This window comes from Bubalus bubalis, chromosome 12, assembly GCF_019923935.1.
Source record: "Bubalus bubalis isolate 160015118507 breed Murrah chromosome 12, NDDB_SH_1, whole genome shotgun sequence".
NCBI classification, from domain to species: Eukaryota; Metazoa; Chordata; class Mammalia; order Artiodactyla; family Bovidae; genus Bubalus; species Bubalus bubalis.
The window spans coordinates 11371755-11399670 of record NC_059168.1 but is presented as its reverse complement, the minus strand read 5'-3'; the positions used below and the strand labels follow the sequence as shown (position 1 = coordinate 11399670).

Here is a 27916-nt window from a genome sequence, read left to right as displayed (position 1 = left end):
AAAATCTCGTGGACAGAGGAGCCTGGTAGGCTGCAGTCCATGGGGTCGCAAAGAGTCGTGCACGACTGAGCGACTAACACTTAATCACTTACACAAGGAAGTTAGGTCTGAACTCGGGAGGAGAATGAATTCCATAGGGGCACTGATGGGTTTGCAGGGCAAAGGATGAGGCCCGCGGTCCGCATTGGGCTAAGATTTCCTGTGGGGGGCCTGCCTCAGATTTAGTCTCTTCGCGCTCTAATTTTGCAGTCGCCTCCACTTTAACCGCTTGCGACCAAGGAAAAGCGTGCCCCGGCGCTCTCCTTAGGTTCCCGCCCTCGCCGGGCGCTGCCTCCTCCTCCTCCCTCCGCGGCCGCCCCGCCCCCTGCCGGGTCACGGTAGCGGCTCCAGCTAGCAGGTAGGAGGCATGGAGGGCAGTGTCGGCAAGGTGGGCGGCTTGGGGCGCACCTTATGCGTGCTGACTGGGGCTTCTCGGGGCTTCGGACGGACGCTGGCCCAAGTCCTGGCCCCGCTGATGTCGCCTCGCTCAGTGCTGGTCCTAAGCGCCCGCAATGACGAGGCCCTGCGGCAGCTGGAGGCCGAGCTGGGCGCCGAGCAGCCGGGTCTGCGCATCGTGCGGGTGCCCGCCGACCTGGGCGCCGAGACCGGCTTGCAGCAACTGGTCGGTGCTCTGTGCGACCTCCCCAGGCCCGAAGGCCTGCAGCGAGTGCTGCTCATCAACAATGCGGGTAAGACGCCCGTTGGCCCGTGATCGCTTGGAATACTGCTTAGCGTCCCGTTGTGTTTTCCCTCTCTTTCATCCCCCTCGCTTCTTGGAACTTTAAAGGTGACTCCTAGGAGTCAGAAAAGACGCCTGGAAGTCCTAGTTTCAGCGAGGTGTGGAGGAAGACCTATTGCTGCCTGGGCGGCCCATTCTCCCCGCTTCTCCACTCCGCTCCCCCGCCCCCGCCCCCGCTCCCCTTCCTGTTTCAGCGCCATTTGTTCCAGAATGCCTGTAGAACTTTTCTGATCCTCTTGTTCAGCGCCCTCTGGCGGAGACCTGAGTTAGGGCATGGAGTCTCTCCGCAGTTGTAAATTTCCCCCACTTATCCAAATGGCCCCCAGAGTTCCCCTAAACCCAGCCCCAGAGCAGAGCATGCGCCTTCTCAGTTTGAGGCGTCGGGTAAGGGGGTTCCCCAGGTATGTCACTCTGCAGGGCTGGGAAGAGGGAGCCATCTTCAGGAGCCCTAGAGAGACTCCTTTAGCTGTGGTTGGGAAGCGGGTATCTGAATGAATTTGAAAAGGGCTGGGAGAACAGAAAACCCCTCCTGGCACTGGGTGATTCGTAAGGTCTGGTTTTTCAGGCACTCTTGGAGATGTATCCAAACGTTGGGTGGACCTGACTGACCCAACTGAAGTGACCAACTACTGGACTCTGAACTTGACTTCCACGCTCTGCCTGACTTCCAGTGTCCTGAAGGCCTTCCCGGACAGTCCTGGCCTCAGCAGGACTGTGGTTAACATCTCGTCCATCTGTGCCCTGCAGCCCTTCAAGGGCTGGGGACTGTACTGTGCTGGCAAGGCTGCCCGTAACATGATGTTCCAGGTCCTGGCGGCGGAAGAACCTAGCGTGAGGGTGCTGAGCTATGGCCCAGGTAGGTGAGGCTTTACTGCCATCCATGTTCTCAGACGGAGAAGGCAATGGCACCCCACTCCAGTACTCTTGCCTGGAAAATCCCATGGACGGAGGAGCCTGGTAGGCTGCAATCCATGGGGTCGCTAAGAGTCGGACATGACTAAGCAACTTCACTTTTACTTTTCACTTTCCTGCATTGGAGAAGGAAATGGCAACCCACTCCAGTGTTCTTGCCTGGAGAATCCCAGGGACTGAGGAGCCTGGTGGGCTGCCGTCTGTGGGGTCACACAGAGTCGGACACGACTGAAGTGACTTTGCAGCAGCAGTAGCTTGTTCTCAGAACTGGCTGCTTACCCTTTGGGGACTGGGCTAGGAGCCCTCTCTGTCTTCTCCAGGAAAGGCCCCATAGAGTATATTGTCCTTGAATCATGACCCATCACTCCTTAAGGGAAATACAGGCTCCAAGAAAGTTAGGGCTGAGGGGTGGGGGGCGGGGGGGGGGGCGGGCAGGAAGCTGTAGTTAGTGGATATGGACTGAGAGTGGGGAGCTGCCTGGACTTGAGGATGGGGACAGGAAGTCTGAGATATTAGAGTCTGAGAGATGATTAGGATTTTAGGATTTGAATTCCAGGCCTGTGCCTCATTTCTTCATGTGAAATAGGGAAGATGTTACCTGTTTCACAGGGCCGTTTGTAGGACTGAATGAGGTCAAACTTGTAGAAGTGATCCCAAACTGTGAAGGACTATCTAATTGTTAGCGTTTGTTAAATAGGACTTATCATACTGTATTATCTTAATGTGTCTAGTCTCTCTCTGCATAGGAAAGCCTTGAAGGCAGGGATTATGCACTATTCATCTTTCTGTCCCCAGCTTCTCACAAAGCACTCCACTAAGCCAGTCTGCAGTGAATGTTAGCTGAATGCAGAGCAGACAGACATTGTTGAATGCTGACCATCCCATGCTGAACTGTGCTGGAACACAGGGGGATGCTGTGATAAATAAGATAGAACCCCATTCTCATGAAATTTAAAGGAGGGGGGTGCCTTGTGACAGTTGACCTGGTTTCTCATCTCTCTACCATGATGCTACTATACCCCTTACTTAAGAGTGAGGCTTCTATTCTAGGCTTGAGGTTGCTGGAATTAGAAGATGGTTTATGATGTCTGAGCAATTTAGGTGGAGATCCAGTAGTCTTTTCCCCTAGGAACCCTAGGGGCAAAGAGGTAGATTAACCTGATCAAAACCCAGATGCAGCATAGCCCGATCAAGCCTCACCTCCAAGGTCTAATCGGTGCCATGTCTACTTCCTCATGATCTCTAGGACCCAGCCCTCCCTCTCTTCCTCCCAAATACATACGGTTATTCTTGCAGCTGACATTCAACGTAGCACCCACTCTGAGCTCAGCCTCAGACTCAGGCAACAGAGAGCAAGTGGAAACCATAGTCAGGAGCAGAACAAACTCCAGAATGCCATGTGACTGGTTTACGTCTCAGGGAGCTCCCTTGGACATTGTGAGAAAATTGAACTTTTTTGTGGGGCTCTTAGGGCCTGAATGAAGGCAGAGACCAGTTGAGTTTTTGTTTAAGTCTCTGGAAGAAGGTCCTAACAGGTGTCCAAAGATGGAATGGGCTGTTTGGAAAGGGACCAAATACCTTCTTACTGGGGATGCACTGATATTTGATTGAAAGATATTTGAGGATCAGGAGGGTGGTTCTTCGAAGTCCAAGATTCCTTGATTTTCTGCCCATGAGGTCCATTGACTCCAAATTCTGGGGTGCTGTGGTTCCCCAGGTGAGAAAGTACTTACAGGGATTTCTCTGGTAGTTCAGTGGCTAAGACTCCATGCTCCCAATGCAGGGGGCCTGGGTTTGATCCTGGTTCAGGAACTAGATACTACATACCACAACTGAAAGTTTACATGCCGCAACTAAAGACCACACCTGTCATGACTAAAAGATCCTACGTGTCACCACTAAAAGATCTAGCATGCTGCAGTGGAGATTGAAAATCCACATGCCACAACTAAGACCCGACACAGCCAAATAAATAAATAAATGTTTTTTAAAAGTAAAATCAGTGAACTTATAAGAGTTCAAGAAGGAAGCACTTTCTGGTGGTGTGACCAGGGATGGCTTTATTGGAGGCAGCTAAACTGGACATTGATCTTGAGGGCTGCTTCCATATCAGCAGGTGGAAGACATGCTGGATAAGTGGATGTAAAGGTGGGAACACTCTCCAAACTCAATTTTTGAGGCTGACTTTATCCTGATACTAAAATCAGACAAGGACACTACAAGGAAGGAAAATTATAGGCCAAAATCCTTGATGAGCATAGATGCAGAAATACTCAGCAAAATTGTTAGTGAGCCAAATTCAAAAATACTTTAAGAAGATTGTATACCATGATCAAGTGGGATTTATCCTAGGGATGCAAGGATGGTTCAACATCTACAAATAAATCAGTGTAATATACCACAATAACAAAAGATAAAATTTGTATGATCATCTTAATAGAGAAAACAATGTGAAGAATCAGTTACATTTCTATACACTAATAATGAAGTATCAGGAAAAGAAACTAACTGTCCCATTTACAATTGCATCCAAAAGAATAAAATACCAAGGAACAAATTTAATGAAGGAGATAAAAGACTTGTACACCAAAAACTATAAGACATTGATGAAAGAATCTCAAGAAGATATAAAATGGAAAGATGCCATGTTCATGGATTGGATAAATTAATATTGTTAAAATGTCAATACTATCCAACCCAATCTACAGATTTAATGCGATCTCTATCAAATTTCCAGTGACATTTTTCACAGAAATAGAACAAGCAATTCTAAAATATATATGGAACCACAGAAAACTCTCAATAGCCAAAGCAGTCTTGAGAAAGAAGAGCAAAGATCCCCAGCATCATGCTGCTTGATTTCAAACTATATTACAAAGCCACAGTAATCAAACTAGTATGGTATTGGCATAAAAGATAGACACAATTTACCAGTGAAACCATCTAGTCCTGATGTCTTGGAGAAGATAATTTGGGGTTGAAATAATAGCTTCATAAACTTAGATGTACAAATCTCCTCAGAGATTTGGGAAGTTGTCAGCTATCATTTCTTTCTTTCTATTAGTTAATTTTAATTGAAGGATAATTACAGAATTTTGTTGTTTTCTGCCAGATATCAACATGAATCAGCCATAGGTATACATATGTCCACTCCCTTTAGACCCTCCCTCCCATGTCCCTCCCCATCCCACCCCTCTAGGTTGATACAGAGCTCCTGTTTGAGTTTCTTGAGCCATACAGCAAATTCCCGTTGGCTATCTGTTTTACATATGGTAATGAAGTTTCCATGTTACTCTCTCCATACATCTCACCCTCTCCTCCCCTCTCCCCGTCTCTCCCCATGTCCATAAATCTGTTCTCTATGTCTGTTTCTCCATTGCTGCCCTACAAATAAATTCTTCAGTACCATTTTTCTAGATTCCGTACATAAGCGTTATTATACGATATTTCTCTTTCTCTTTCTGACTTACTTCACTCTGTATGATAGGCTCTAGGTTCATCCACCTCATTAGAATTGACTCAAATGTGTTCCTTTTTATGGCTTAGTAATATTCCATTGTGTATATGTACCACAGCTTCTTTATCCATTCATCTGCCGATAGACACCTAGGTTGCTTCAGTGTTCTAGCTATTGTAAATAGGGCTGCAATGAACAATGGGATGCATGTGTCTTTTTCAATTTTGGTTTCCTCAGGGTAAGAAACCAAGCTAGGAGTGGGATTGCTGGGTCATCAGTTCAGTTCAGTTCAGTCACTCAGTCGTGTCCGACTCTTTGTGACCCCATGAATCGCAGCACGCCAGGCTTCCCTGTCCATCACCAACTCCCGGAGTTCACTCAGACTCAACGTCCATCGAGTCAGTGATGCCATCCAGCCATCTCATCCTCTGTCGTCCCCTTCTCCTGCCCCCAATCCATCCCAGCATCAGGGTCTTTTCCAATGAGTCAGCTCTTCGCATGAGGTGGCCAAAGTACTGGAGTTTCAGCTTTAGCATCATTCCTTCCAAAGAAATCCCAGGACTGATCTCCTTTAGTATGGACTGGTTGGATCTCCTTGCTGTCCAAGGGACTCTCAAGAGTCTTCTCCAACACCACAGTTCAAAAGCATCAATTCTTCGGTGCTCAGCTTTCTTCACAGTCCAACTCTCACATCCATACATGACCACTGGAAAAACCATAGCCTTGACTAGACGGACCTTTGTTGGCAAAGTAATGTCTCTGCTTTTCAATATGCTATCTAGGTTGGTTATAACTTTTCTTCCAAGGAGTAAGCATCTTTTGATTTCATGGCTGCAGTCACCATCTGCAGTGATTTTGGAGCCCCCAAAAATAAAGTCAGCCATTGTTTCCCCATCTATTTCCCATGAAGTGATGGGACCAGATGCCATGATCTTAGTTTTCTGAATGTTGAGTTTTAAGCCAACTTTTTCACTCTCCTCTTTCACCTTCATCAAGAGGCTTTTGAGTTCCTCTTCACTTTCTGCCATAAGGGTGGTGTCATCTGCATATCTGAGGTTATTGATATTTCTCCCAGCGATCTTGATTCCAGCTTGTGCTTCTTTCAGCCTAGTGTTTCTCATGATGTACTTTGCATAGAAGTTAAATAAGCAGGGTGACAAGATACAGCCTTGATGTACTCCTTTTCCTATTTGGAACCAGTCTGTTGTTCCATGTCCAGTTCTAACTGTTGCTTCCTGACCTGCATACAGGTTTCTCAAGAGGCAGGTCAGGTGGTCTGGTATTCCTATATCTTTCAGAATTTTCCACAGTTTATTGTGATGCACACAGTCAAAGGCTTTGGCATAGTCAATAAAGCAGAAATAGATGTTTTTCTGGAACTCTCTTGCTTTTTCCATGATCCAGCGGATGTTGGCAATTTGATCTCTGGTTCCTCTGCCTTTTCTAAAACCAGCTTGAACATCTGGAAGTTCACAGTTCATGTATTGCTAAAGCCTGGCTTGGAGAATATTGAGCATTACTTTACTAGCATTACTTTAGCTGCTGGGTCATATGGTGGTTTTATTCCTAGTTTTTTAAGGAATCTCCACACCGTCTTCCATAGTGGCTGTATCAATTTACATTCCCACCAACAGTGCAGAGCGTTCCCTTTTCTCCACAGCCTCTCCAGCACCTATTGTTTGTAGACTTTTTGGGAACGCACAGGGAACCACCTACAGCCATGGGAGTTGACCTGGTGCTGGAGCAGGCTGGCTCGGGAGCCCTTGAGAAGTTGGTTGCTCACTTCATTCTCCTCCCACAGGGAGGGTGTCTCTCTCTGCTCTGGGACTTTGAGGGGGAGTGATGGGGTAGCGTGAATCTGTAGATTTGGTAGTCTAAGGGGACCGTGTTCAGTGGACATAGGATGAGTCTGGAGCTCGATAATGAAGTGTGGAGCCTTTGGTGATGCTGACCACGTGTCAGCCAAGGTGAGGTGTTGCCTCTGGCCAGACCTGACTCCACCCAACTCCACACATAGATCAGGGGCCCCTGCCTCAGCCATGTCCCCTCATCTTCTGCTCTTCATCCCCTAGGTCCCCTGGACACTGACATGCAGCAGTTAGCCCGGGAGACCTCTGTGGACCCAGACTTGCGAAAAAGCCTGCAGGAGCTGAAGAGAAAGGGGGAACTTGTGGATTGCAAGATATCAGCCCAGAAACTTGTGAGCTTGCTGCAAAATGACAAGTTCAAGTCTGGAGCCCATATTGACTTCTACGATGAATAAGACCATGCCCTTGGTTTTAGGGGCTCTCTTCCCCCTCTTACAGGCACACCCAGGAGCCCTGTGCCTCCCTACATGCTGCCACAGTGGCGCTGCCAACCCTGCCTTACACAGATAAGCACTTGTGCTTACTGCCCTGCCCTCAGATCCAACCAACTGTGAGAGCCCTGGGTGGCTGCAGTTCCCAGTTTTCAGATATCTGTATTGACCACCCTGAGTTAGGAGTGAACTTGGGAGAGACAAGTTATGGCTGTTGGTGTTCTTTCTCCCTAGAAATAGAGTTTTAAGGATGGGAAAACTAGGACAGGAAGCTAAAAACACTGAGAAAAGAAGGATGGATCTCTGGCCCATGACAGTCCATGGGGAAGGAGGGATGAGCTAGTGTCAAACAGGAGGACCCACGTAGATTGACAGATGGCCTGGAGGGATAGGAGGACAGCGCAAGTCCCAGCCCACAGGGATGCTCTTTGCCCAGGGTAGCAAGACCTTCACTTGAACTCTCTGTCCTCATTCTGATGCTTCCTCCCTCCAGAATCTGCTGTCTATCCACCAGATGGGGAAAGGAGCCTGAGAGTTTTGTACATGTTAAAGGCAAATACAAATAAAATGTGGATTGTCCTTTGTTAATACCTGCTTTCTGTTTTGATACAGGTCCTATGACTAACTCCCTGGTTTCCTCGACCCAAGGGGTGTTCCTGAGGCAGTTAATCCAAACTTGGGGTGTTGCCCTCATGTCCTGGGGCGTCTTGGGGCTGTCTGCCTCTTCTCACAGAGCGCCCCTCAGTAGCAAACCCAGGTTCAAACAAAGTTGTCCTAGGTGGCTGGCCCAGACACCTGTGCCTCCTTTATGCCTATTGTTACCCTAGTCTTTTACCCTTTCCTCACCCTTGACCTATTCAAAGGGTATCCAGCCTCTAGGGCCTGACTCAGAGCTCCCCCGCCCTTGGGGAAAGGTGGTTTCCCTGGCTCTCTTAGATTCCCAACTCTGCCCTTTACCCACATGGCAGTGCTCTGGATGGATCCCAGATCTTCAGTGGATCTGTCATGGGCCCTCCTGGTAACATTCATCTGCCCCACAGACCTGATCCTCAGGTGATTGGACATAGGACCAACATGCCTTTGTGGAAGGTAGACAAGATTCTAAGAGGGAAAAACCCTGAGAAACCAAGGGTGTGCTTCTGCAGATGAGTAGGTGTGGGCCAGGCTGAGAGCTCTGCGGTGGTGGTGGTCTACAGCCAGGCAGCCCTCTGTCCCTGCTCCTTGTTCGGTCAGAGAGACCATGGTCCCTGCCAGCCGTCTCGGGCCTCAGCCCTGCCTCTGATTGCTGGACAGATCTCTTTGTTCCTCCTCGTGCACAGCAGAGGGCGCACTGAAGCCATGCCTCCTGGGGAACCAGAGGCTGCCCAGGTCCCTGTGGAGGCAGGCCCTGAGCTAGAGCTGGCAGCGGCCTGCTGGGTTCCCTAGGAGGGAGGGAGCAACTCATGCGCTTTCTTCACCCAGCTGAGCCTTTGCCCTCAGTGGAGTCAAAGGCACTGTTCTCAGATCCCTGCTCTGCCACCCAGGGCAGGTTACTCCTCTTGTTTCAGTTTCCCTATCTGAAAAAAGCGGATTATAATGGTGCCTCCCTCAAAGGGGCATCATGAGTATTAAATGACCTAAAGTTTGTAACTGTTCAGCACAGTGCTGGCGCTGCACTAGGTGGCCGCAGAAGCTGATATTTATTGCCTTTTAATATCAAGATGGGGTGTCCCTAATGGGTCCCCAGTAAAGGAGCCACCTGGGTTCGATCCCTGGGTCAGGAAGATACCCTGGAGAAGGAAATGGCAACCCATTCCAGTATTCTTGCTTGGAGAATTCTATGGACAGAGGACCGTGGCAGGCTACAATCCATGGGGTCACAAGGAGTCGGACATGACTTGAGCAACTCAAGATCCAGAGCACGCGTAGCCTCATTGTGTGGCTCAGATGCCCCTTCCATTGCTGGCCTGTGGCGAGAGCCCTCACCGCACCCCCTGTAATCCCGGCCTCTCGGGCTAGGATTCTGTCTGGACAGCTTGTCCTGGATTCACCGGACCCTCAGGAAAATGCTTGAGGCTTGGAGTCGAACCCTCAGTCTTGCTTCCCTCTATGATAGAGATGCTGTGGGCCTTGGGCAGGGGCTTGTCTCTGGGCTTCAGTTTCCTTAGAGTACATGAGCTCTAAAATTCTTTCTTGCAAACTCTTCTCTAAGGTGCTTCAAATGTGGTCAGGCTGCATCTGCAGTTCTCAGATTGGCCGCTGGGGCTGGGGCTGGGCCAGCCTGGGCTACTTCTGTCTGGTGAGTGTGGGACAGATCTCCTCGCCTGGCCTCTTGCTCCCAAGGGAATGTAAGGGCAGTGGGCACCAGCAAAATGTATGATGTGTGGTGGGGCTGTCTCCCTCCCCAGGAAGCTGGTTGACCAAGACTCAGGGAGAAGTACCACATGTGCCCACAAGGTGGCAACGCACTCCCACGCCTGACATCCTCTCTCAGCTCAGAGTTGGGGGATTTGAGAGCCTTGGAAACCCTAGACCTTTCTCTCTGCCTGTACTTTTCTGGACTCTCAGGGGCCCCCAGGAAGCTGGGGAGGCAAAAAGAGCCGGGATCACTCTCCCCGGTGGGTCCTCCTGGCATCTGTAGTGATCCCTGTGCTCTGACCATAGGGATTTCCCAGGCCTTGCTTCTTGGGCTGGACTCAGCCTCCCAGGTCCTGCACCCCTGGGGCAGGGAGGCCTTCCTGCCACCTCAGGGGCAGCCATGTGTGTTCTTAGAGTACACGGCCTGTCCTTGGCTACCACACACATGAGCGCACTCGAACACACACACAATACATGCCTGCACGTGCCCAGAGCTCAGCTGCTGGCCGGCGGGCCTCAGATTAGCCTAAAGACAAACAAGGTTTCTTTGTCTGTGGCCTGAATGAGCTGGTAGTTTTTCGGTTTTGTGTTTAATACCCCTGAGCTTGAGGCCAGCAGCTGGCCTGTGGGAGTGGGGGATGGGAATAGTCCAGGCACACCCCAGGGAGCCCCAGCACCCACCTCTGTCCATGAGCATGACCAGCAGGGATTGGATTGGTCAGAAGCTCCCTGTCCACCCCCAATTCCTCTCCTTTGTCCCCTGAGTGGGCGAAGCACGTCCCCTAGCACTCAGCCTAGTGCCTGAGTCCACTGTTTGGCCAAGGCTGGATGTGAGCAGCTGTTCCTACCTGGCCTCAGGACCACTCCTAGGGCAAGGTGCCACCCGCTCTCCCCGGGGTCTCACCTCAGAGCTGGGCTCGGGGTTGCTGCCTCCAGCCTCCTCTCGCCCAGCCTCTCCCCGCAGAACACAGCCTCCTGTGCAGACGTGTGTGCAGTAATTCCCGCTCCCAGTGCCCAGCCTTGCGCCCTCACCACAGGACCTGACCGGGGTCCTGTGCAGTGGCAGGGATGGGGGTGAACGCACTGCCAGTCACCGGGGTGAGGCCCCCGCAGCATCACACAGTGATGGGGTAGCGGAGAGGGGCGTGGGCCTGAAGACACCAGGCAGCTTGCGGGGAGGTTAGCCGAGGACTCACTGTGAGCCTCTGGGGCCACTGAAGATGGGGTTAGAGGGTAGCTGGACAGAGGAGCGAGTGAGCTGTCGATGCTTCTCTGCCCCAGCCCCAAGGTCTTCTGCCTGCAGTGCTGGGAGGCAGGGCTAAACGCTGGACATCCCCCAGACTTGAAGTAAAGCCCACCTTCCCACTCCCACCCCAAATTATCCCACTCCAGCAAGACTCCCCTACCCTCCCCTCTGTCTCCCATTTCCCCCAACCCCACAGCTCTAACTGCCCTTAGTGTGAGCTGAGAGAGTCCTGACCTTTGACTTTCAGGAAGCGGTTGGGAAAAGGAAGCCTCTTTTTTCCTTTGAGGGATCCACCTCTCAGGCCTACCTCCAGCTGATTCCAGGGGCTCAGACGATTCCTCAGCTGACCGGCCTGCAAGCTGTCTAGTGGTCTCTTAGCCCACAGGCCCATGTCCCCCATCCCCAACCCCAGGACAAGGGAAGAGAGGGGCCTGGGTCCCACTTTCGAGACCCGTGCCTCCTCTTGGGGCCGCGGAAATCTGTCTGGTCCATACTCTGGTTCAGGTTTTGGTCCAGCTGCTGTGGAGTCCTTTCCTGTCAGGTCCTGCCCTTCCAAGGCCCAGTTTGACCCCAGGGATCCAAGGCTCAAGGCGCTATGTGTATCCCAGAGACCTTACACAGACCTAATTCTTTGAGGCCTTGTTGAGTCTTTGATGATAAATGAGTGAATGGATGAATGAATGAGTGAGCAAGTGAATGCCATAGTGGCCCGCTGCCAGGGGTAGAGTGAAGCATTTAAAAGGGCTTGGGTGTGATGACTGGTGCCTGGCAGTCAAGCCTCCACCCACCCCAACCTTCCCTATGTGGGGGTTAAACCCCACCCCCTTGGATTCCCCCTTGGAATCCCTAAAGGCAAGACCTCATGTGTGTATTGCGGACATGGGTAGGACTGGCCTGGGTCAGAATCACCAAGAAAGGTAAAAAAAAAAAAAAAAAAAATTCACTCCTCCATTGTTCCTCCTTTACTACAGATTCCAATTCAGTGGGTCCAAGTATGTCCCCACTCCAATGCTACAGTACTAAAAAATGAGCTGTGAAAATTAATTAATTAATTTAAAAGGTGAGCTGTGAACCTTGTAAACTCAGGTGATACTAGCAGAGATCAAAGGAGCTAACCCCTCCAAGAAGGGGAAGTTCAAGAGACAAAGTCAGGCTCAAGAGTTGGGGTTAGTCTAGGTCAGAATTAAGGATTAATATGTGGCCAAGGTCAGGGTCATTGTGAGTCCAGGTTTGGGGTCAGCCCAGGGCCATGGGTAGGCTGAGCTTATGCTGGGAGTTGGGAATAACAAGAGGGAGATAGAACATTTGGGAAGCAAAGGAGGCCTGCACATAAGTGACGAGCAGTGGGGTGAGCTGGCTCAGTAGAGAAGAAGGCCAAGCCTGAAGACAGTGCCTGAGGCAAGGAGTCAGGCAGGGAGCTGCTCCCAGCCTCATGACCACCCCAGCTTCCACCACCCTGTCCCCCAGGCAGGCGCCCTGTGCGCAGGGCAGGGACAGCTGCATCATCCTCTGAGACGAAATGGGCTTTCTCTAAGACTCCGTCCTCGGGGCCTGCTGGGAGTGACAGGAAAGGGATGGGCTAAGTGAGGGAGTCGAGGGGAGGCACGTCTTCTCTCTTCTCTGAAGCATCCAGGTCGAGAAGACAAAACTCAGACGGCAAGGGTGAATGGCTGAGACAGCATGAACAGGACAGAAGAGGAAGACAGAAACACAGGGAGGAAAACAGAGAAAGGTTTGCAACATAGTGAGACAGATTTAGATGGAAGGAGAGAGTAAGAGAAACCACATACACACACACACTCTCTCTGTCTTTCCCTCACACGCAGTCACACACTCACACACACCCGGGCCTGCGCTCATGCAGCCGCCCTGAGCCTCGCTGGAAATACTCCCACTCTGACGTGGGGCCTCAGCTGCACAGGCGGCACCGAGCTGTTACCTTGCACATCTGTCAGCTCCAAATGTAGAAGCTGTCGTAGGGTTGTGTGTGTGAGTGTGAGAGTGTGTGCATGTGTGTGCCTATTCCTCCCAGAGAATGCTGAGGCCCTCAGCCTGGCAGAGGGAGATCCCCGAGGACCCGGAGGCTCTCCAGGAAGTCCACACCCAGGGAAGCAGGCCCACTCTCTCCCGGCCTGCACACCGAGAGGCCTAGTACCGAGCTTGGCTTCTGTGGCCTGGTTTAGCCTCTTAGAGCCATGCGGCCCCAGGCAATTGGAGCCACTGGGTGTCCTTACTTGTCGGTAGGGAGGGAGGGTGGCCAAACCCCCCTGGATCCCACAGGGGTGGTAGTGAGTGTTGGCCTCCTGTATGTCCGTCATTCCTGGACCTCAGGAGTTCTTCGCAGCCTTTTGCTAGAGCCGGGATCCCTTCAGTGACTGACTCCTGACTTCCAGGGACGCACCCAGCTTGCAGCTCCCTCTGGGAGCACCAAAGCCGTGGCCTTCCTCTGGCTGGTTCTTCTCCCAGCTGGATTCCCCGCTGGGCCTAGGGATGTGCTGGGACACTGACTCTGGGCCATAGAGGTCTGAGAATCTCAGATCCTGAGGAAAGAGCGTGGGCTAAGGCCCGGGGTGCTTACCTTTTTCTGGTGGGGAGCAGGGGAGGCTGGCCCCCTTCTCTTCACTGACCCTTTCCAGGCTCTTACTCTGGCCCCTGGGTCAGGAAGTTCTTTTCTGTGCATTTGCACTCCTTTCTGCTTTTATCTACATTTGTCATAAAGGGATTTTACAGTCATGAGGAAGAGTCCTCCAAATCTGTTCAGAAAGGAGGGCAGCCTTCTGAGTCTAAGTGAATAGGAGCCCTGGTGGAAGGCACCCCGCCCCAGGTCAGAGCTCTTCCCACAGCGCCAGGCCCAGAGGTGGAAGCCTCCCCACACCCACATAACTGACCCCATCAACACAGGGAGAGTCCAGAGGCCCTGCCACCCATCCCACTCGTCAGCAGCCCCACCTCTGCCCTGCCTCCTCAAAGCCAGTCCCGACTCCCAAGTCATCTCTCCCTCCTTCCCAAGATCTACCATCCTTTCTGCCCGAAGGTTGGATGGGCCATTCTAGGCAGGTTGTAGGTGCCTACATTGCTCAAAGCAGTGAAAAAGGACATGAGGCCTGAGTGCATCTGTGGCTCCAGCCCTGTGTTCCCAAGAAGGCGAGTGGTCATCATTCAGGGTGTGTTCTTTCCTGGGGCCGGAGCCTCTGTATGCACATATGTGGATACATATGAATCATACATAGGCCTGCCCTGGCCCCCAGCCAAGTATGTATGGGTCCCTGTTTGCCACCTTAGTATTAATATTTGGCTCTGCTTATGTCATGTAAGGATGTGAGAGTTGGACTGTGAAGAAAGCTGAGCGCCGAAGAATTGATGCTTTTGAACTGTGGTGTTGGAGAAGACTCTTGAGAGCCCCTTGGACTGCAAGGAGATCCAACCAGTCCATCCTAAAGGAGATCAGTCCTGACTATTCAACTGGAAGGACTGATGTTGAAGCTGAAACTCCAATATTTTTGGCACCTGATGTGAAGAACTGACTCATTGGAAAAGACTCTGATGCTGGGAGGGATTGGGGTCAGGAGGAGAAGGGGATGACAGAGGATGAGATGGCTGGATGGCATCACTGACTCAATGGACGTGAATCTGAGTGAACTCTGGGAGTTGGAGATGGACAGGGAGGCCTGGTGTGCTGTGATTCATGGGGTCGCAAAGAGCCGGACACGACTGAGCGAATGAACTGACTGACTGACTGACTGATTCATGAAAAATGTCAGCCACTCAGTCGTGTCTGATTCTTTGTGACCCCATGAACTATAGCCCACCAGGCTCCTGTGTCCATCGGATTCTCCAGGCAAGAAAACTGGTGTGGGTATCCAGTCCCTTCTCCAGGGGATCTTCCCAACCCAGGGATTGAACCTGGGTCTCTGCATTTCAGACAGATTCTTTACCATCTAAGTCACCATAGTATACCTGTGTATAAAACTCTTGATGTAAAACTTGCCACGTAACAGTATATGCATGCAACTGTGGGCCTGGGTATCTATCTGCGCGTATCTAGAAGACGATTACGTGAATCTGAGTGTAGGTATAAACTACTGTGAGTGCACACCCACTTTCATATCTGTGTGACAGTTGGCTTGTACACTTAAAGCGTACATGCATAGAGCAGTGTGCAGACATGATGACATGTGATTATGCGTCACCACATGTCCCTGGGTTGCTCTCAGGTTATAACTGAATGTGCACGTGTATAATGTGACAAGCCTGAACCTGTGCAAAGTTGTGCAAGAGATTTAACCAGCCAGCATATGTGGGAGTGTGGGGTGTGTGTGTGTGTGTGTGTGATTTTGACATGGGGCAAGTGTACTTGGAAAAAGGGGTGTGTTCAGGCCTGGGGCCGAGGAACGACAACCGTGTGTCGACAAACTCCAGCCACCCCTTAAACCACGTCCGGTGAGAAGGAAATGTGTAAATGTGTTTGTTAAATACAAAACAGAAAGCCACAAAACGCCAGGCCCTGCAGTGGTAAGAACAAATCAAGCAAGTTTCTCTCCCCTCTCCCTCTCCAGCGTCTCGGCCCCTCTCTGGCGCTGTTCCCTCACACCTAAGCCCAATGGTGTTTTGCAGTCTTTCAGCTGTTACCTCAGTCCCTCGTCGCCTCATTCCCGATTCACTCCGTTGCTATAGGTATGTTTGAAACCCCAGCGTGGTAGATTTTAATTAGTCTTCCTACAGATGGCCAATTAACATTCATTACTTTTGCCTTGAGCGATTAATTATGAGTTTGGATAGAAAAGGAGAGAAGAGGAGAGGAAGATGGGCAGGTGAATGAAAGAAGAAAGAGATGGGGGTTTGATTGGGAGTTTGGAATTTTTACACAGAGCACGCTGGTGGGGGAGAGGGTGGGAAAGAGCTGTTTGAATCCCCTCACTCCCAGCGGCCTCCCTCTGCCCACAGCTGCTCTGGGGCCCTAATCGGCTTGGCTGGCCCAGCCCTCCAGGGAAATAGCGCTCACACCCTCCTTTGGGCATCCTTAAGCCTTTGGTGTTCCCTGACCCCAGCTTCTTTCATTAATACCAGCCCTCTTGTTTTTCGTGCCAGAGCTAGGTGGGAACTGTGTCAGGAATCATCCAAAATGCAGCAGATAACCCAGAAATGAAACCCTGCTGGCATTCACTCATTCTTCGAAAGGTAGCAGCTCATTGTACAGATGAGGAAACTGAGGCTCAGACAGGAAATGACTTCTTCAGCTCATGCATCTCTGGGGAGAAAGTACAGCTCCCCTTGTGCTGCCACCGGAGTGTCTGTAAAGACTTTGAGCAGTGTTTAACCTTACAGTCTGTAACAAACTCATCTGCCATCAGACAAGTGTTCTTCAGGGTCTCGAATGTAACTCACACCCTCCAGTGCATGCTCATGTGGCTTCCCAGCTCATTAAAAGGCTCCCTGGGTGATGTTGCCTGTTTAGGAGATGCAGCTATGTCCCTAATTCTAAATTCATTCCAGGAATTGAGGAAAGATTCTAAATGTAAATGGTGGTCTTTCGGGTGGGAGGATCACAGATGATTTTTGTTTTCTTTGTTACAAACACTTGTATTTTTTACTTTCTCCAGCACAAATACATGACTTGACCTGTATAAAGTATATTAAGTATGACTATATTGTACTTAAAATTTCTTCAAAGTATATTTGTGAAAAGAAACAGGAGTCCATATTTGTTTATGATCTTTTTTTAAGACCATAAATATGTACAACAACAATTGAACACCGCCTATCATTCAGCTTGCTTGTCACCTGCCCTGATTCATGCTGCAGTCTGTCTTCTACTTAGACCATGTCTCAACATCCTCCTCTATCTGCCAGGTTGAGTTGCAAAGAGTACTCACCTCCTAGTGTCACGAGAACTAAATAAAATAACGCCTGGTAAGTCTTAGTGCCTTGTATCTAGAAAGAGCTCAACAAGTATTCGTTGTAATCAATAACACCAAGATTTTTACAATAATGATATGGGAGTGGTGGAACTTTGAAGAATTTTTATGTACCTCTTTTTGCTTTATAGTGTTCTGAAAATTTTTCTGTCATGAAAATTCCTTTCCTTGGCAATTAGAAGAAAATTTAATAAGAGAGAGAATAAGCTGAGACATAAAAAGAAGGAAGGCGGGATAGAAGAATGTACACTGTTCAAACCAAATGTAGCCCTTCTGCTCTTTTTCTCAAATGCCTACTGCTTTGCTCATGCTCCAGTGAGCGCAGCTGTCGGGCCTAGCCCCCTGGAAGTCTCATCACACGGGGACAAGCACTCTTACCTCCAGGAGACTCCCTCCTGCTCCTCTCGTGGTGGTGAAGTCTGCTGGATCCCTCACATCCCCAGTGGCTTCCCCTGGCCAATCCCACTCCCTGCTTAAGCTTGACCTAAGAGCCTGTTTTGTCGGATCTCCTTTATTCTGGGGTCGTGTGGCTCACACAGAATATGGCTGTTTGGACCAAAGATTCCTCAGATTAGGGTTTGGGTGGAACAAGAAACGGTTGGCATCTCTGATATTGTGCTTTTGCCATGTTGCTCCTAAAACCTCCTGCCACCCACTCCACACCGTTCACACCATGAGTGCCTGGTTGCTCGTTCTGTCTCACCCAACATGCTACCAGGTAAGCTCCATGGCAGGGCAACCATGCTTCGTTTCGCTCACTGCTTTGTCCTCAGCACCAAGTACAATGCTTGGCACGTAGCAGGTGATCAGGAAATATCTGTTGAATACTGGGAAAACACATAACCACACCATTCTATACATTTACAAAGGTTTTCTAGATAGGCAAAAGTTGAACATGTTACAAAATCACTTGTGAGCTTCAAACTTCTCTGGAAGAGAACTGGCAGATCCAGCGGAGCTAGATTTAGAGTAGTTGGGGAAGCTTCCTGAAGGAAGAGCAAATTGCACCCAAGGCAGTAAGATAGGGATTCCACTGCAGCAAGGGACAGCTTGGCTTAGCATGTCCTGGCCTTCCTCGTGGTTCATGTCTAAGCAATCAGAAAGTCCACCCATCACAGTGATGGCACTGAGAACATCAGGCTAGTCAAGGCCTGGAAGCAGCCTCTCAGACTACAGGAAAGGGGGCTGCAAGGTTGAGGCCTGAGCGGCAGGGGGCAGCAGGGTGGGAAGGGCAGTGTAGACTCGGCGGTAACCGGGGGCACTAAGTCTGTGATCCCTTGAGAAAGAGAGGGGTCTCCAGGAGAGCTGCCAAGCTTACTAAGGATCACGGGCTCGCCACACCTGAGCGGTGATGTGCCATTAAGGGTGGTTGGCCACCTGGGGGAGACACAGGGAGTGCCCCCGGGGTGGGTGGAGGTGAGAAGCATCCTGTACCTATGTGGAGGCAGAACAAAAGAGAATAGCTGAAACCTCAGGCTTCCTGGACACAGGAGGAGGAGGACCAGAAACTCAGGCATGGATGAGCGAGAAAAGACTTCTTGTGGCTCTCCTCTCTCACTGGAGAATGGTCATGGAATGAGGCAAAAGAGGGGTGAGGAGGGCCTAAATGCCTGCTGTGGGAATCAAGGGCAGTGGCTGTCTTGTTCTTTTCGTGCTGTGGCCCCGGGGAGTCCTGAGTTCCAGCCACATGCCTCTCCTGAATTAACAGATGCAAGTGTGAATGGAGGCCTGAAGCCTCCAAAGGTGGGGAAGGCTGCCTGGGAGAAGTGAGGTTAGAAGAGGCCTTGAGGCTTGAGCAGGGCTGGCTCTGGTGAGCGGTGGACGGCACAGCAGCGAGGGGTGTGGTGTGTGAGGATGTGGACCCCTGCCAGCCGGGTGTCCCGAGGCCTATCAGGAGTGGATGAGGCCGGACGGCAGGAGTCTTTGAAGCACTGGGGCCGAGGCACTGGGCTCCCATGGGATGCTCTCCTAGGGATGACTGTCTACACTAACAGGCCCCTGTCCTCAGCCCCTGGCTGCTGAGACTTCTCAAGGCTCTCTCACAGTTTTATTCAGGCCTCTCCCCACCAATACTTCAGCCACCTTCCAGGAGATCCAGTAAGAGGCCAAGAGTTCTCTCCTGCAGATCTACCATGCTCATCACATCCGTCACCCAGCAGATATTTTCTACCTGTCCTCTGATCCTAATTAATCCATTTATCAGGGAGTCTGGCAAACATTACTGTAGGGGGACAGGAGGCAATATAAGGACTGCTCTCAAAGACTCGGGGAGACAGACAGGGGTGGGGAGCACTTGCACGCTGCGGGCTGTGCTCCCAACCTTCAGTAGAGCAAGCAGGCTTTTGGCCTGAAGCCGGGATGGCCTTTCTGCATGGACTGGGCTTCCCTGGGCTCACACGGAGGCCCAGCCCGCAGGGCCTCCACCATCCCCAGCTCCCTGGTTTGCAGTGCTCTCTGCCCCTCTGCCCACTACCAGGCATCATTTCACTGTAAGTCACTTAACTCTAATGCCTGCGAGAGAATCCCATTGTTTGAGCCCAGCCCAAAGGTGATGGGCAAGCTTATGGTGCCCATCGCAGTCCAATCAGCTGTGGCCAGGAGGAGGGCCCTGGTTCACCCAGGACAGTCGGGGTGTGTGGAACTCTGGGCATGGCAGGCAGGAACACTGAAAATTCTTGTACATGTTTCACTTCATTTAATATACTGTTCCACAAGATAGTGTTTCTGAAATTTCTTTCATTTTATTAACCAGCTATTACTGGTTTTTGAAAATACAAGTTTAGCAATATGACTACTATTTATTCAAAATAAAGGTTTATTATACCTTTTCTATGTAGTAGGGGAAATGTTTTATCTGAATTAACATGAAAACTTTTTTTTCTTAAAACAATTTTTTCCCACTTTGAAATCGTTAGGGATTACTTTTTGGCATAATTTCCCTATTCTGTCCCAAATGATTTTGAAATAGTTATCACTTCTTTCAGATGATAAACCATAAAATCTTGCTTCTAACTTTGATGGCAAAGAGAAAAATGTCTATAGCTTCCTTGGAAGCTCTTTAGGAAAAAAAAAAATGCCTGTAATGCTTATCCTTTTGTTTAAAATTTGTTAAAATTTGTAAACAAAGGTGAATTCAAATTTGGAAACCAGAGTCTGCCTCACCGCACCAGCCACCTGTGCATTTCAAGAATAGCTTGATAGAACTTCCCATGTTTGAATAATCGGCAAAGTCCGTCAGACACAACCAACAATCCAAGATGTTTTCAACAACCTTGGAGCTTCCTGTATGTTATGCCTTCACTCCACTTACAAATGTTTTGAAAATTTGCCAGCTTTTCAGAGATGCATGAATAGTGTCATACAAAGAATTGACAGTACTGAGATCACTGTGGAGTTCTTTCATATCCCAACAAACCTCAACACCATTAAATCCCCAAAATGTGCATGACAATGTGTGTATAAAGCTCTTGGCTCATCCTCTGTAAACGTTGTAGCAACAACATTAAATCTTTCACTTGTGTCAGCAGCTCCCATGTAGATAGAGGCATGCATTTTATTAAAATCAGCTTCCATAATAATTTCACATAAGAGCCTCCCCGAGAGCTCATCCATAGCCATGGCACCCAGGAACATCTGCTTAATTAGGATGGTCTGGGACATTTTCTGCAAAAAAAAACTTGCACAGAGTTTAGTGTTATTATGCCATCAGTTGTCTTTTTGTATCTCATGCATAGTTTAAGGAAACAATGTCTATATTATATTATTAATAATTCTAAATACTTGCTATGTGCTGAACACAATTTTATGTGCTTTGCATTTATATACTCCAAGCAGGTTCTATGATATATTACCATTTCAGAAAAGGAAACTGGCACTGAAAGATCCATATTGTGTGAACAATTTGTAGAAACCAACTTAAATTAGTTGATATTTCTCTTTGATTTCCAATGCAAGATACTTCCTTTTGTTCACAAATTAGATTCCCTATCCCCCTGATAGACACAGTTTTCATTTTCAGCTGTAGATAAGTCTGCTTTCCTCAATAGGTTTCAGTTAATCCTATGATAGTTTACAAAAGACAATGTCACCAAAAAGTAGATGTTTTCTACAAAACTATACCAATATAAATGTATTTCATGTTGTTTCTGGTTGCCTGAAATTTCCAGTAATTTTTTTCAAGTACTTTCAGTCCTGAATTCTTGTTAGCAGAATAACAAAATGCCCATTCCATAGAATGGGTTAAAAAAACAGCACCTCTTTTAGAATGCTCTGTCTCATCCATCATCAATCTGAATATAAAGGTTTTAAAAGAATATTTTAATTCTTCTTGAAGATTTTGTGCAATAGTTTGAAGGTAGGTTCAGATTGATAAGGCCTATTACTTTCTTTCATAAATTTCAAACCACATAGAGAATCTTGGCTTGAAATGTGTTACTCTCTATACCAATCTTCGCATCAACCCTGATTAACTCTTGATGGTGAAATATGTGATTATTCCTCACAATTCTATTTGGCATCATAATTTGATGGTAAACTCTTCGAAATTTTTGTGAAAAATAGAAACTCAAACTTTTGTTTTGACATCATGTTTTAAATTCCTGTGATTTAAGTATTTATTTAGAATTGCTCAGTGATTGTGTTCCATCTCCAAGAAGAGAATGCCAATGACAGATTCTCTAACACTTCTTGTTATGACACTTTCCATGTTTTCTCAGTTATTTTCTAACCAGATTAATGTCCCAAAGCAGGGCTCTTTCAGCCGAGTGGCATTCTACTGTATAGTATAGAAACCATGAATTTCAGATTTTTCCACTGGACTACAGTTTTTATTAAGAAGATGTTTTATTGTTGTTTAACTGTCTTTCATTCTAGATTTTTAAAATTCAATTTTTTCCTCTTTTAGTAATATGGAAATAATATCCTGTTTTTGTTCTTTGGGGCGTTACCCTAGACATCTTATCAGGCACATGTAACTTCCAAAAATCGTTAATCACTATCTTTACTTTCCTTCAGAAAAATATGAAATTCAAATATGCTTTGATTCAGGTGTCTCCAGCCTCCAGAATTTAATGCCTTGATCTGAGGTGGTGTTGATGTAATAATAACAGAAACAAAGTGCATAATAAATATAATGCACTTGAATCATCCCAAACCCCCCCACCCCAGTCCATGGAAAAACCGTCTTCCACAAACCAGTCTCTGGTGCCAGAAAAGTTGGGGACTACTGCTTTATCTGGTCACCACTCCACCCCAACTAATGTGCTGTTGTTCAATATTTAGTGGTTTTTTGGTCCTACAAATTATACAAGGACATTGAGGTTTTGTAATCAATATGTATATTTTAGATGGATGTGTTGCAGAATTTTTACTTTGCCAGAAAGATATATTTTAGGATATACACATATTTCTTACTATTGCCATCGTTTACTTATTATTTATTTATGTATTCATTTTTAAATTACTTTTATTGTGGTGGAATACACATAACATAAAATTTACCATCTTAACCATTTTAAGTGTACAGTTCAGTGGTATTATGTGTTAGTCACTCAGTCATGTTCAACTCTTTGAAACCCCATGGACTATAGCCCACCAGGCTTCTATGCCATGGGATTCTCCAGGCAAGTATACTGGAATGGATTACCATTCCCTTCTCCAGTAGTATTGCTGCTGCTGCTGCTGCTGCTAAGTCGCTTCAGTCGTGTCTGACTCTGTGCAACCCCATAGACGGCAGCCCACTAGGCTCCTCTGTCCCTGGGATTCTCCAGGCAAGAACACTGGAGTGGGTTGCCATTTCCTTCTCCAATGCATGAAAGTGAAAAGTGAAAGTGAAGTCGCTTAGTCGTGCCTGACTCTTAGTGACCCCATGGACTGCAGCCCACCAGGCTCCTTTGTCCATGGGATTTTCCAGGCAAGAGTACTGGAGTGGGTTGCCATTGCCTTTTCCCTCCAGTGGTATTAAGTATATTCAAACTGTTGTTCAACCATTACCACCAACCATCTGCAAAACTTATTCCATCTTGCAAAACTAAAGCTCTCTACCCATTAAAAAAAATAACTCTTTATTCCCCCTTCTTCCCAGACCCTGGCAATCACCATTCTATTTTCTGTCACTATCATTTTGACTGTTCCAAGTACCCCCAAAAAGTGAAATCATGCAATATTTAATTTTTGTGATTGGTTTATTTCATTTAGCATAATGTCCTCAAAGTTCATTCATATCATAGCATATTGCAAAATTGCCTTCATTTTTGAGGCTGAATAATATTCCATTGTATATGTACATACCACATTTTGCTTATTCATTCATCTGTTGATGGATATTTGAATTGCTTCCATATTTTAGATATTGTGAATAATGCTGCAATGAATATGGATGTACAAATATCTCTTCACAATTCTGCCTTCGATTCTTTTGGGTATTATACCCGTAAGTAGAATTGCTGGATCATACAGTACTTCTGCTATGTTTTCCACAATGGCTACCCCATTCTGCATTCTTACCAACAGGCACAAGCCTTTAAATTTCTTCACATCTTTGCCAACACTGGTTATTTTCTGTTTTATTGATAGAAGCCATCTTAGTGGGTATGAGGTACTGTCTCATTACAGTTTGGGTTTGCATTTCCCTAATGATTAGTGAAGTTAAGCATTTTTTCATGTACTTTCGGCCATCCATATATCTTCTTTAAAGGAATGTCTGTTCAAGTCTTTGCCCATTTTTGAATCAGTCAATATTTGTTATATTAACTTTACTCACCATTTATCTTTTCATCTCAGACTTTTCTTTTGCCTGAAATTCCTTCAGGGAGGATGGGTTGGTATAAATTTTCATTTTTGATTTGCCTAAATGCGTCTTTATTTCACTCTTATCTTGAAAAGCCCGTTTTGTTAACAACACAATTCCATATTGTACATTACTTTCAGTGCTTTGGAGACACATTCCACTCACTCCTGGTATCCACTGCTGAGAGTCGCTTGTCAGTCTTTGTAATAATCTGTCCTTTTTCTCTGGCTGTTTTCAAGATCTCTTTTCCTTACGTATTCTGCAATTACACTGTCTATGTGTGGATTTCTTTTATTTATCTTGTAGAAATTTGGTGGACTTCCCCAAGCCAAGGATTGGTGTCATTCATCGATTTTGAAAAATTCTTAGCCATTAGCTCTTCAAATGATGCCTCTGGCCTATGACCTCTATTCTCTACTTTCAGAATCTTGATTAGATATAATCTTTAATGGACAACCCTCCATATCCCTTAAACGCTCAAAAGTTTTTACATCTTTGCCTCTCTTTGTGCTGTATTTCTTCAGTTCTTCAGATCTTTCAGGTTATAATTTCTCTCTTGTGCTATGTCTGTTCTACTAACTTTCTGTTATTGAGTTTCTAGTTTCAGTAATTTTACTTTATATCTCTCCCTGGTACTTTTCCAAATTGGCTTGTCCCTTTTGTTTATATGAGGTATAATTTACATAGTAAAATGCATAAATCATAAGTGTACTCATGATGAACCTTTATGTTTGTGTGTATCCGTATAAACACCACCAAAGTTAAAATATAGAGCGTTCCTAGGACCTCAGCATGTTCCACTCTTCCACTTTCCAGTCTACTGGAGAATTCCTCAGGGATAACCGTTATTCTGACTTCTATCAACCCAATAGTGCATCTGAGATCTATCCATGTTGTTGCCTGATCCATTGTTCATTTTTACTGCACTTCATTGTATGAGTCTAATAATCTATCTGTTCACCCTACTGTTGATGGGCATGTAGATTGTTTCCAGGTTTTGATGATTATGAATAAAGTTTTGTAGATATGCACTCATTTCTCTTGGATATATACCCAGGAGTAGAATGGCTGAATGGGTATATCATAATTTTATTTAAAACCACCAAGGGAATTTCCTGGCAGTTCAGTGTTTAGGACTCAGTGCTCTCACTGCCAGGGCCCAGGTTCAATCCCTGATCAGCGAACTAAGATCCTGCAAGCCACATGGCACGGCCAAAAAAAAAACCAAACAAAACCCTGCCAAGTAATTTCTGAAGTTGTACCATTTCCACACCCATGTTAGGTATTTTTAGTTTCTTTTTAATACTCTCTTTTATTTTAAAAACATAATATACATAATTATTTTATATTCTGTACCTGGTAGTTCTAATATACGCTGCCTCTACAGGTCTGATTCATAGTTTATAGTATCTGCTGACTTTCATGGTAGTTTATTTCCCTGTGTATTTTGTGATTTTTGATTGTGAGTTTATCTTCCTTGGAACTTTGTCTGGGGAAGTTATTTAAAGTTTGTCTTTCAAACAGAAACACACTCACAGACTTAGAGAACAAATCTGTGATTGGGAGGGAGGGGGGGAGGGGCAGGGGGAGGGATAGATTAGGCCTTTGGGATTGACATGTACGCACCACTATAGTTAAAACAGATAACCAACAAGGACTTCCTGTATAGCACAGGAAACTGCTCAGTACTCTGTAATAACCCAAATAGGATTAATATATATATATATGTATGTGTATAACTGAATGACTTTGCTGTACACCTGAAACTGACATAACACTGTTTATCAACTATACTCCAATATAAAATAAAAAAAATTTTTTTAAAGTTTGGCTTTCAAGTGTATTCCTCTAAAGAAGCTTGCTTGCTTCTTCCAGTGGATACTAAATTTCAGCTTGGAATCTTTTAGGCTTGCTAAAATTTCTGGCCCCTAATCCAAGTATAGCCGGGCTATGATTAGGAACTCTCAAGAAAACATGTTTTCTTTTTTCCCTTCCACACAGAGCCAAAGCTAAGCCAGAATCATATGTCCACCACCTCCTTCTGTGGCAGGTGAATTATTTTCTCATTCACTCAGCTAAGATGTCACCTTTCAAAAAAAAAGTCTTTGATCTGACTTCCTGTCCCCTTCTTTGTCCCCTGTCCTTCGAACTTGTGGCCCTTTAAAGCCCAAACTCTGGATCACCAGTGAGCTAGGATTTGTTCCAACACAAACTCTAACTTCAAAATGTACTTCCTTGTCTCAATTCAAGTTCCATAATTTATGGGCAATTATTTTTCTTTACTTTTGTGCCAACTCAGCAATCATTCAAAAAGATGTTTTTAAGCCTGGCAAAAGACTGATAACTGAAGTTGAATGATAAACGTGTGGAGATTCATCATATCATTCTCTCTAAAAGTATGTTTGAAATTTCACATGGTAAAAAGTATTGGTTTTTCAAAAAGAATTCCCCAAGGAGATTCACAGTGAGGTATTTAGGGTGAAATATCATGATGATTGTAATCTACTCTAAAATACTCCAGAGAAAAAAGAATGAAGCAAAATGGAAAAATGTGAGTGGCTATAAAATCTAAGCAACAGGGAATATGGATAGGCATTATACACTTTTGTCTACTTTAGGGTATGTTTGCAAGTTTTTAAAATAAGAAGTAAAAATATTCCTTCTGGACTGACATTCTGAGTGATATTCACCAGAATCAATAACTTGGGGTAGGCTTTGGCACTTTTGGTCCAGACCACACTATCAGTGGGAGGTGAAGAGTGTGGCCTCCCCTGCCCTTCAATTCCATAGAAGTATTTGAATAAGAGCACATCTATACTCCTAAGAAGGAGTTCTAATTTTCAGGGAGAGAGCAGCCTAGATCCATATGTTGAAAAGAAATATTTCCCTGAAGTAATAGTAATCTACAAAGATACCATCCTATTAGAGAGAAGATGTTTGTATCGTTATGCAGAACACTGAGTCATGGGATCTCTAATTGCTCCATTTAAGAATTGAGTCTTAAAAAAAAAAAAAAGAATTTAGTCTTTTGTTTGTCCTTGCAAAAGTGAGGCAGCCATTGAAGTGGTTGGGATCATCTTTTCTTTATGTTCTATGGTGATGAAAATTTACACTTTTACACTGTCTCAGAACAAACATAACTTTAAATTGTGTTTTTCAAATTGCTATATTCAGTCAACAGTCTTGAATAAGCATCTAATATATGCCAGGCAATTATTCTCGGTATTGGGAACACAGCAATGAACAAAATAAATGACAGTTTTCATGATGCTGGCATTCTATACAGTTGACTTCATGCACTTTTGACAATTTTCCTCCTCTCAGAAAAGGGATGGACATATGCTCTAGAGTAACATTTTTTGGGAGGAGAAATGCGTAGAGCATGTCGCAGAGAATAAGGGGTCTCTGGATAAATGCCTTGGGTGGCAGGAGTATTGTGCAGCACAGTTTATCCCTAGGTGAGCAGAGGACATGATCTAGTAGGCTCTTGTTCATGAAGGTCCTTGAATGCCCAGCTAAGGGGTTTGAACTCTGTTGGAGACACTGACACTAACAGTTGGTGTTTATTGAGTTTGCAAAGCTATACATGAATCACCTCATCTTAATTCTTTCTCCAGGTGTTATTATTATCTGCAGATTGCAGGTGAAAAAACTGAGTCACAGAGAGGTAAAGAAGCTGCCCTGCGTCCCACAGTTGTGTGAAAACATCTTACCGAGATAGAGTTGTGTTGTAGAAATCTGGCAGCCACATATGATATGAATCATAGAGAGGAGAGACCACAAATTATTACTATAGGAGGATCACTGGGGATAGGTAACAAGGAGGAAATATGCCAGTGGCAGAGGGCACAGAAAGAAAGGAAGGGATGCAAAGCCTGGCTGTGCAGGGTGCTGGCCAAGAGGAAGACATCACAGATGCTTCCTAGCTGCTCCATGTCTTGGAGAAAGATGGGGCTGTTTCAGAGGAAGCTGAGCCAGGGAGGGGCACAGATTCGGTGGGCAAATTGAGCTCAGTTTGAGGGTATTGTGAGTGTCTCAGGAGCCTGTGGGAAGGCATCTCACAAATATCTGAAAAATTAATGACTTGCTCTGGGGAAAAATAAAGAGCTGGTATTACAAACCCATAAAGGAGTCTGTATCAGTTATTGGTTGAAGCTGCAGGAGTAAATAATGGTATATAGATGG

At 46.6% G+C, this 27916-nt stretch overlaps 1 protein-coding gene across 1 annotated transcript; it reads left to right on the top strand.

The window, feature by feature from the left end:
- Positions 1-326: 326 nt before the first annotated feature.
- Positions 327-8034, top strand: SPR (sepiapterin reductase). The gene is made up of 3 exons (XM_006045912.4): positions 327-728; positions 1344-1634; positions 7220-8034. Exons 1-3 carry the CDS (start codon positions 407-409, stop codon positions 7408-7410), a joined length of 804 nt encoding a protein of 267 aa, XP_006045974.2. The 5' UTR covers positions 327-406; the 3' UTR covers positions 7411-8034.
- The last annotated feature ends 19882 nt before the right edge of the window (positions 8035-27916 follow it).

What these genes read in the sequence shown, in the direction of transcription:
- SPR (XM_006045912.4), top strand. Translation starts at nt 407, where the DNA reads ATGGAGGGCAGTGTCGGCAAGGTGGGCGGCTTGGGGCGCACCTTATGC. An exon ending in GCTGCTCATCAACAATGCGG is followed by an intron (nt 729 to 1,343) that starts GTAAGACGCCCG and finishes CTGGTTTTTCAG; the next exon opens with GCACTCTTGGAGATGTATCC. An exon ending in GGTGCTGAGCTATGGCCCAG is followed by an intron (nt 1,635 to 7,219) that starts GTAGGTGAGGCT and finishes TTCATCCCCTAG; the next exon opens with GTCCCCTGGACACTGACATG.